Source organism: Phyllostomus discolor, chromosome 6 (genome assembly GCF_004126475.2).
Source record: "Phyllostomus discolor isolate MPI-MPIP mPhyDis1 chromosome 6, mPhyDis1.pri.v3, whole genome shotgun sequence".
In the NCBI taxonomy this organism is placed as follows: domain Eukaryota; kingdom Metazoa; phylum Chordata; class Mammalia; order Chiroptera; family Phyllostomidae; genus Phyllostomus; species Phyllostomus discolor.
The window spans coordinates 27605826-27615035 of record NC_040908.2 but is presented as its reverse complement, the minus strand read 5'-3'; the positions used below and the strand labels follow the sequence as shown (position 1 = coordinate 27615035).

Here is a 9210-nt window from a genome sequence, read left to right as displayed (position 1 = left end):
CGGGAAGGTTTCAATTTAGAGAAACTGGGCCAGATGCACTCCAGTTCAGTCAGATGAGCAGCCTCGAGCCAGTCCAGAGCAGGCACTTGTTGCTTTCCCGGTATTCCCAAGAGTTCGCTGAACCACAAGGTCATGAAGACTTTGTCCACCAGGAACAGCTAGCAGTGACCATCGAGGGGGAAACAGATCTAATGGCCAGATGAACTTCCCCGCTAGCAGTTAGCGGGGCCAGGGACCAAGGAGTAGGGGGGGGAAAGAAATTCAATCGAACAAGCACGGATTGAGCACACACTATGTGCCCAGCTCTACAGCTGGGAGCAAGGTGTCCCATCACACAAGGCGGAGCCTGGGACCCACTATTATAAAAGGCACAATATGGGGGAAGGGGAGCCTGTGATTGAGGTACCCAAGTGCTGAGGTGGCCGCGTGAGCTGGGCCCTGGGGAACAGAGAGGATTATTCTAATACCTGGGTTTGGGATGGGCATTCCAGAGGGAACCACAGAGCAAAGGCAGAGAGTGGGGCATTCATGAAGGACGTGCAGAGAACAGTTGGCAGAGATGAATGGGAGACAGAGCTGGACTGGGGATGTGGGAAGAAACCTGCCTATCTCAGTAAAGTTTGGGAACATGGACCATCCATCACAAGTTCAAAGGCAAGAGACAGTGTGTTTAAGGAGGTGGCCAGTGACCATGTGAGGAAAGGTAGGTGGACAGTGGGGAAAGGATGAAAGAAATGGAGCAAGGTCCCCACCAACTTTCCTAGTTGTTATCCCTCGGTCAGCAGCCACATTGTGTTAAGCCATAGACTGTAAAATGACAAGCCGTGCTCTTTGGTGTTCCCCGTGTTGGACCTCTTAAAGCTTCAGAATTTCATAGAGCTGGGGCACCTGGGAGCTCTGATGGGAGAGGTAGGATGGGCTCCTTCCTAAAACGGGACCCAGCTGTTCTACCAGGCGATGGCAAAAGGCAGCCGTTGGCACCAACCAGTCACACCCCCCACTTCTCCTGCAGCAGCAGCAGACCCTCCCCAAGTCCACCCTGCCGGCCTCTGCCAGCCCTGACAGCACGGCTGTGCCAGGGGAAGCCCAAGTGTGACCTCTTCCACAGGGCACCAGAGGCAAAGCCACACACGACCGAAGAGTAAACAGGCAACACTGGGTACTCAGTGCGTTTCAAAATGTTCCTCAAGGGCAAAACCCTCACTCTGAAGAAAGAATCCAAGATTTCATGGTTTTATGTTATTCCTTATACTTATTTTAGGAAACTGAAGGTGACTTAATTATCTTCCCTCAAGTCTTTGATCGGTTGCTTTAGGAATCCTTCAGTGTTTTTAAATTCTTGGAGGAGAAAAAAACCAATTCTGCGGTTTGGTTGCATTAAAACTTCCCTAGGAGGGCCTTTTTCTCCCTGTCCCCTCCCTCCCCTCTCTGAGGCCAGCCGCAGGCCGGGGAGAGGAACTCGAAGCATTTGGGCATCTTCCCCTTTGCCACCGGCAGCCAGGGTCCCAGGTGCCCCCCTTTCCGTTGGTTCACGGTGAATGGCAGATTCCTCTGTCTGGGGTCGGGTTTCCAATCACCATAGAAACAAACTCGAGGCAGTTTCATTAATCATTTAGAGCACGAGAGTCTAGGTCAGTCTGATTGCAGCATATAGGGTATCATCTCCGGGCCACATGGGACTCAGTCGATTTGAATTAAAAAAGATTAAGCTGCCCTGGGCTGCCTGGCCCCATCAGTTTAAGTTCTCATGTAACAGTGGTCTCTGGAGCCGTATGGATTAGTGAGTGAAGCTATGCATTTATGTGGCAGGATTCAGTGAAACGTTAGACGGCTGCAGGTGTCTGAGGGGAAGAGGACAGGGATCGCATACAGTTTTTTTTTTTATACTTGTTGCTGTTCTTTTGAAACTGGAAACAATAACTCAATTTTATTTCTCCAGTGACAGTTACCACTCTTGCTGACCATGAAATGGGACATTTGTTACCCGGGGTTTATGGTTCGAGACGGAACGGTCTTCGAGGAGTGGGGCGCGGCCGTGTCCCAAGCCTGCTCCGGGGTGGCGGGTGAGAATGCTGACATTTTTTTCTCCCTCCTTTCCTATGGAGTGGTAAGAAATGCATCGAATAAATATTGAGGACGTTTTCGTTTTGCTCGAATCAAGATTTATGGGCCCCAGGAAATTGACTTAGAGGCAGCTACAAATCAATGGGACTCTGAAAGAGTTGTTTGGGGATCCCTCAAAACGAACGCCCCCCCCCCTTCCAAAGTACCTACCTTATTTATGGGCCTCTTCAGGACTTCAAAGAGGTTCAGTAACTTAGGCCAGACTGTTTTATTGCTTCATGGAGCTAAGATGTTTCAGGGGGAAGATGCAGGTTATGGTGTGTTAGGAAGCCTGTCTCGGGCGGTGGGCAAAAGCTTCCTACAGAATCCCTCCTAAATCTTCTCAGTGGACTGGGCATTGTCTGCGGTCCCAGGTGCTAAGCCCGAGATAGAAAGAACTTTTGTACTTCCTTCTCCCCACCCCCTTTCTTGGACCAACCGCCTGGGATGAGCGAGGAGGCAGCTGGACCCGGTGGAGATCAGTTATAGAGTTCTGGGGGTTGTTTCCATGGGCCTTCTCTTCCCTCTCTGGCGTTTTGTTTCTCTCTCATTGTGACAGTGACAGTCCTGAGGTCTTTGCTGAAATGCCAGAAGGCAGGGACCAGCCTGAAGTCTGCATCTGGGCCCTGATTTAGCAAGGACAGCTCGGGGCAGTAGACTAGGCCAGGAGTTAGGAAGCCCAGGTTCTCAATCCAGCCAGGCTACCGCCACCTGGCTGTGTCACCTTGGGCAGGTCACACTGCCTTCTGTGCCTCTGTTTTCTCATCTCTAAGATGAGAAATGTGACTATCTTTCTCCAGTACTATGGTCCTAAAATCCCTTCCTACTTACTGAGCGCCAGATGGTTCCCAATGGAAGAAAATCTGGCCCCAGCCTCCAGGAGACTGTGGTGGTCAGGTAGCTCAGAGGAGGCGTGAGCACAGGTCTCCTGATCCAGACACGGTTGGCCTTTGCTTCCTCTGGAAGCTATGACAGACAGGACTCACAGGGCGGCCCTCACTGTGCCGCTCTCTCCTGCCATCGTGGCCTGCAGGGGGGGTGGCCATGGCCCTCCAAACAGCCTGCGTCTCTGCTGGAGCGGGATTCTGTCTTCAGAGTCCCATTCCACCCTGCAGAGGGCTGAGCCCCCAGGAGACCCTGTCAACAAAGCACTGCTTTGATTGACTAGATATAATTCAGCTAGAGCACTATTAGCTGCCAGAGTTTGTTCAGAGAGAAGAAAGAACGCAGTGCATAGGAAACCTAGAGGTAAAGTTTCCAGAAGAAGGTACCAGCAGAGACTCTAAAGAGGCAATATAGCAGGTTGATTTAATACGCAGATGAGGTGCTTGAATGGTGGGCATTTCTATCTAGTTGTGGCTTTGAGCAAACCATTTAGCTGTGAGTCAGATGTCCTGGCTCTAGCCCTGTTTCTCTCCCTTGTTGCTAGTGCAGGCTTCGTTAAGTGGCTTTATGTGGGGCTCTGATCCCTCCAGAGCACTGCTTCCAGAAGGAAGGACTTACACCTGCAGGCACCAGAGGTGCTGCCAGCACGGAGCCCTCAGCTTCACGCCTTCTCAGGGATTGTTTTAGCTGAAGAGAGTGGTTGATTTGCTCCACGTCAGGCCCTCTTCTGGGGACAGCCTGTGTTCAATGGGTGAGTGACCAGCATTAGCATCTAAAGGTCTGTCCTCCCAGTGGCAACTCAGAACAGCTCTGCAGGGCTATCCCCACTCCAGAGGTCCCGGGGAGCAGCTGAGACCCTTATTGGAACTGCACTGCAGCCCAGCTTCCCTCTGCCCAGCCCTGCTTCCACCCCCTCCCACCTTCCATAGGAATTAGCCCCAAAAGCACTCTCTGATGCATGTCCTGCCCACTAATTGGTACTTTCCATCTCAGAGTTTGTATCCAAGGAAACCTAATCTGTGACATTGCACAGCTCTCTGAGCCACATTTCCTCATCTAAAACACTGAGGCAATGATAGTGTCCATCCCACAGAGCTGGGCCGCAGACTAAATGAGACGATCCATACAAAGCTTCTATATGCCCGTGGACTTGCTCTGCAACTCCCAAGTGACACAAACTTCTCATTTTGCAGATGAACTTCACTTGATCTTGAAGAATGAAATATGGGTCCATGGAGGAGAAATGAATGAAATGGTAGAGATGCTAGTTCTTCCTAAATATTCCCCTCTCCTCCTTCAATGATGACAGAACCCTGAGTTTTACCTGGGCACATGACCACCCAGAATCAAAACCGAATTTCTCAGTTCCTCCAGAAGATAGATGTGTCTGTGTGATTAAGTTCTGGCCAATGGAATATATTAAAAAGGGGGTATAGGCAGCTTCTAGAGAGTGCCTTTGAAGACAGGAAGCCTGCCCTCTCTTTTTACTCCTCCTTGCTGAAATGTGGATGCATGAAGGAGCTCCAGTAGCTATTTCAAGCCACAATGGGACCTTGGAAATGGCAACCACACAGCAGAGCAGCAAAATGGAAAGATGCTGAGTCACCCACACCAGTCCTGGCGTGCTGGCGGACTATCACATGAGACAGAAGCATACTACCATTGCCGTGGGTTTTCTGTTACTTGTATCCAAATCTGATCCTAACTGACACAGGGGGACTTCCAACTGGAAAAAGAGACCATGAGCAGAGACGCAGGGGTACAAATGGGTATGGAGCATTCACAGGATGGGGAAGAGGCTAGTCAATAATAAGATGAATAATGCTTTATGTTCATATTGGCTTTGTCGTTTGTAAAGCACTTTCAAACTCTTTGCCATCCCATCGTTCTAACTTTGTAAGCTAAGGGACATTTACCATCTCCACTTTACAGCTGAGGAAACTGGGGCTCAGAGAGTGAAATGATTTTCCCAACTTCACAAAAACCAGAAAGCAGTAGAGTCAAAGCCGGAATCCATGACTTTTGAGGCTAAGGGCTGGGTTTCCCCTATTGCCTTTGACCATTCACTCAAATCAATGTAGTTAACAATGATCTTACCTAAACTGTGGGTCCAGCACATTTGTGGTGCTTCGTACCTGGTTTCAACTGCTTTCAAGGCTCTTGCATTCTTTCATTTTCTTTACTAACATTAATTGACCACCTACAATGTAATAAACACCATACCTTATCATGCCAGGCGCTTTTACATGCACTGCTCTCTGTTCCCACTCAAATTAGCTCTTTATCCTACATCTCCAGTTTCTGTTCTGTATCAGGCCTCTGCCTCCACAAAGCCTTCTCTGGGGGCCGCAAGAATGAGCCATTCACTCATCCATTGGCCTCTGCCGCCTCCTGAGGCAGCTCCCGGATGGACTCATGCAATAAACCTTTTAACCAGATCTGGGCCAGCCCCAGAGAGAAGGATTCTGAGAGTGGGTTCTGAAGAAGTCTGCTGGTTTTAGGCCAGGAAAGAGAGGTATTCTGGGTTTGAACTGATATGTAAGAAACTGTATTATTTTCCTCAGGCTACTATGACAAATGACTATAAACTGGGTGGTTTACAGCAACAGAAATTTGTTTTCTGACCGTTCTGGAAGGTAGAAGTCCAAAATCAAAGGATTTGCAGCATTGGTTCCATCCGGGTGTTCTGAGTGAGAATCTGCTCCATGTCTCTCCTCCCTCCCCCCAGTACCTGTAGCATTCTTTGGCTTGTAGAGGTATCACTGTAATCTCTGCCTCCATCTTCTCATGGCATTCTCCCTGCATCCCTGTCTCTGTCTCAAGCTTCTCAGAAGGACCCCAGCCATTGCGTCAGGGCAGCGATTTTCAACTGTTTTCATCTCATGGCACACATAAACTAATTACTAAAATTCTATGGCACACCAAAATATATATGTGATTTTTTTTGCCAATCTGACCAGAAAAGGGGTATGATTTTGATTGATTTACCAAAAAAAAAGTAATTACCTACCATTTTGCTCCAAAGTGACTTTTTAAAAAAATCAGGGGCTTATACTTGTATATAAGGATTTCTGGTACCAAGAATTAATCAATCAGATGCAACCTTGTAATGAAACTTGACCCATAAGATGCAACTCTATTCAGTGACCTATATATTTATGGTTCAAGACAGAATGTTCACTCTGGATGGCTATTATTGTATTGGCTGTTGTCATTTTTTTTTATTTGACAGTCTAAGGGAAAAGAACCTGGTGCCCCTGACTAAATAGTCTGATATTGCATGTTTTAAAAATTCTCGTGGCACACCAGAGTACAGCAGCAAACCAGCACACCAGCACACCAGTTGAAAATTGATGGACTAGGGCTCACCCTAATCCAGAATGATCCCCTGTCAACCTTTTCTCATCTGCAAAGACTTTGTTTCCAAATAAGGTTGCATTCACAAGTACCAAGTGTTAACACTTCAGTATTTCTTTTTGAGAGACACAATTTGACCCACAACAAAAGTCAAGCAGAGAGACTAGTTGCTAACCCAGCTCAGCGTCACCACAGGTGAGACCTTGGACAATTGTGATAACTCTCTGAGCCTCAGATTCGTTTGTGGAAAAGAATAGCACCTAGGAGGAGAGAGGCTTAAATGAGAAAATAGAAACAGAAACAGTATAAAACACCCAGCTGGTGGTTTTTTCCCTCCCTTCTCCAGATGGATACAAGAAAGAGTAGGGGAAGGGAAGAGAAGAGCTAAAGATACTTCGTGCCATTGGGAAGACACAAGATGGCAGTTGTCACTTTGACCAGCGAGATTACAGTGATGGCCAAGAATTAGAACCAGCCCCATGGAGTACTGTATTTTGCCATGTATAACATGCACCCACATTTTTGGCCCAAACTTTCAGGGTGAAAAAATCTTTTGTTCTAATTTTTTAATTCAGTTACCTATTTACTTATATTCAGATACTTGTTTTTGTATTATAAAGGAATTTTAGCATTTCTTTTTGAACATATTATAGTACAAGACATTTTATGTAACAAATAATTACAAAACACGAGAACAGATATCAGGTATTTCAGGTTGTATCCCATGTATAATGCACATTTTAAAATTTTTCCCTCAAAAATTTTGACAAAAAAAGTGCACATTATACACAGCAAAATAGAGGTACATCAGAGGAATCATTTAGGAAAGGGCAGCTGCCTCTCTGGGTTCCAACCTAGTTTGCAGCGACATAACTAAACGCACCAAGGAGCTCATAATTATGGATAACTACAGGACCCATTATGGCGCCTCCCTCAGGAAAATGGTGAAGAAAATTGAGATCAGCCCACACGCCAAGAACACTTGCTCCTTCTGTGGCAAACCCAAGATGAAGAGACAGGCTGTGCAGATCTGGCACTGTGGTTCCTGCAAGAAAACAGTGGCTGGTGGTGCCCGGACCTCCAACGCCCCTTTCACCATCACAGGCAAGTCTGCCATCAGAAGACCGAAGGACCTGAACGACCAGGAGGAGCTCCACAATTTGAAACATTGCTAGCCTATAGTAAGTGGGTTAACGTACATTAAATAAATACATAGGGAGGCTGAGCTGCCTGAAGGACAGTGTGCAATCTGGAACTGACTGGTTTCCACCAGCTGAAACTGGTCAGTGAATTTAAAGGAAGCACTGGCAAAGCCTGTGGGGCCCACAGCTTCTCCTGGGCCTGAGGCTCCTAAGGAGAGGAGGAGGGCAAGGTCAAGACAAGGGAAGAAACCTGGGATCCAAGGACAGACCATGTCGGGGAAGATGATGAAACTGGAGCTGATCAGCACCAGGCCACATCAAACCAGTCAGAGGAGCCTTGAGAATCAGCCCCAGGCAGATGGGGGCACTCTGGATGGGCCCTCCTTGCACATTGGGGAGGGGGGCAACATCTCAGAGGGGAAAAGAGAGGACCACTGCCAGGTCAGGCCAAAGGGCCTCACGCCATTTTCATCACAGACTGGGTGGACATCCCTGCATATGGTGGCATTCCGGGTGCTTCCCACGGAGCCCAGGAGTAAATAACCAGAGAAGGCAGGGAAGGCAGTCAGGTTTCTGGGAAGGAAGGGCAAGGAAGAACAGAGAATGGGTCGGATGTCAGGCTGCATTCCGCCTGGTCAGTCTGCGCCAGAGTCAGTGAGAAAGGTCAAGCATTCCAAGGCTTGGACAGTGCTTTGTATTGCCACCTGGTTCTACCAAAAGTTCCCCAAAGTCAGGCTGGGCAAACATGGGCCCTTCAAGCCCCCAAACCATCCCCTGTCCCTCACACCCCCTACCTCTGCTCACAGCACCCATGCCACGCAGGCATGAAGCCGCAGTGCCATCCTTGACCCCCCCTCTCCTCGTGGTTCTGTGCTGTCACCCACGAGGATAAAGACTGAGCCTGGCTCACCTTTCAACCCCCGAACGGGGCCTAGCACCAAGGCTCTCTCATTCAAGGTGTTCGATACCTGCACACATCACCCCCCTCCCCACCAGAAAGAAAAACAATGCTGTGTAAGGGGCAGAATAAGAGGAGCATTTGCCCCACGGGTTTAACTCAAGGGGAGTGAGGGGTAGAGAAGTACAGAGAAGGAGAGGGCGCGAAGAAGGAGAGACTCAGCCTGAGGAGCTGACCCATGTGCCAGGGTCTGAGCTTGCATCTGTTTTCACATCAGATCCTTCCCCATCGGAGAGCGTCCAATGACCACTTTTAAAACACAGGGTAAACGGGCATTTTACTAAGTGTAAGAGTCATAGGGCCACCGAGGCTTTTTCAGGCAGCAGGCACACGCTGCTTCATGTTCAACTCTTCCGGGCAGACAAGCGATGCTTTTCTCCCCGGCTAATAGCAGACAGTGTACGGCCTTTTGGGTTCCTGTGAACGGTTTCCTCCTGGGTCCATCTTACTTCCAGAGCAGGGTTGTGCCTTCTCTTCATGCCCCATCCCCTTCAAACACACACACACACTCAAACACACACACACAAACATGTGCACATGTGCCCGCGTACACACGTGCACATACAAGGCTGGGTCTACAATTACCAGGCAATAAAGACATGCTGGTTGACTGATCACCAAACGCCACCATCAACACCTGTGAGACAACAGGATGATGTCAGCTTGAATTTCTCAGCCCAGTGTCCTTTTTAAAGGTCAGGACACTGCCCAGAGAAATGTGAGTGGACTCTGCATATCTCAGTCAGGTGACACGGCCCCACCCCC

General features: G+C 48.6%; 1 protein-coding gene across 1 annotated transcript; it reads left to right on the top strand.

Annotated features, from left to right (window-relative positions):
• The first annotated feature begins 1963 nt into the window (after positions 1-1963).
• On the top strand, positions 1964-7520 carry LOC114498719 (60S ribosomal protein L37a-like). The gene is made up of 2 exons (XM_028514805.1): positions 1964-2063; positions 7204-7520. Exons 1-2 carry the CDS (start codon positions 1964-1966, stop codon positions 7518-7520), a joined length of 417 nt encoding a protein of 138 aa, XP_028370606.1.
• The last annotated feature ends 1690 nt before the right edge of the window (positions 7521-9210 follow it).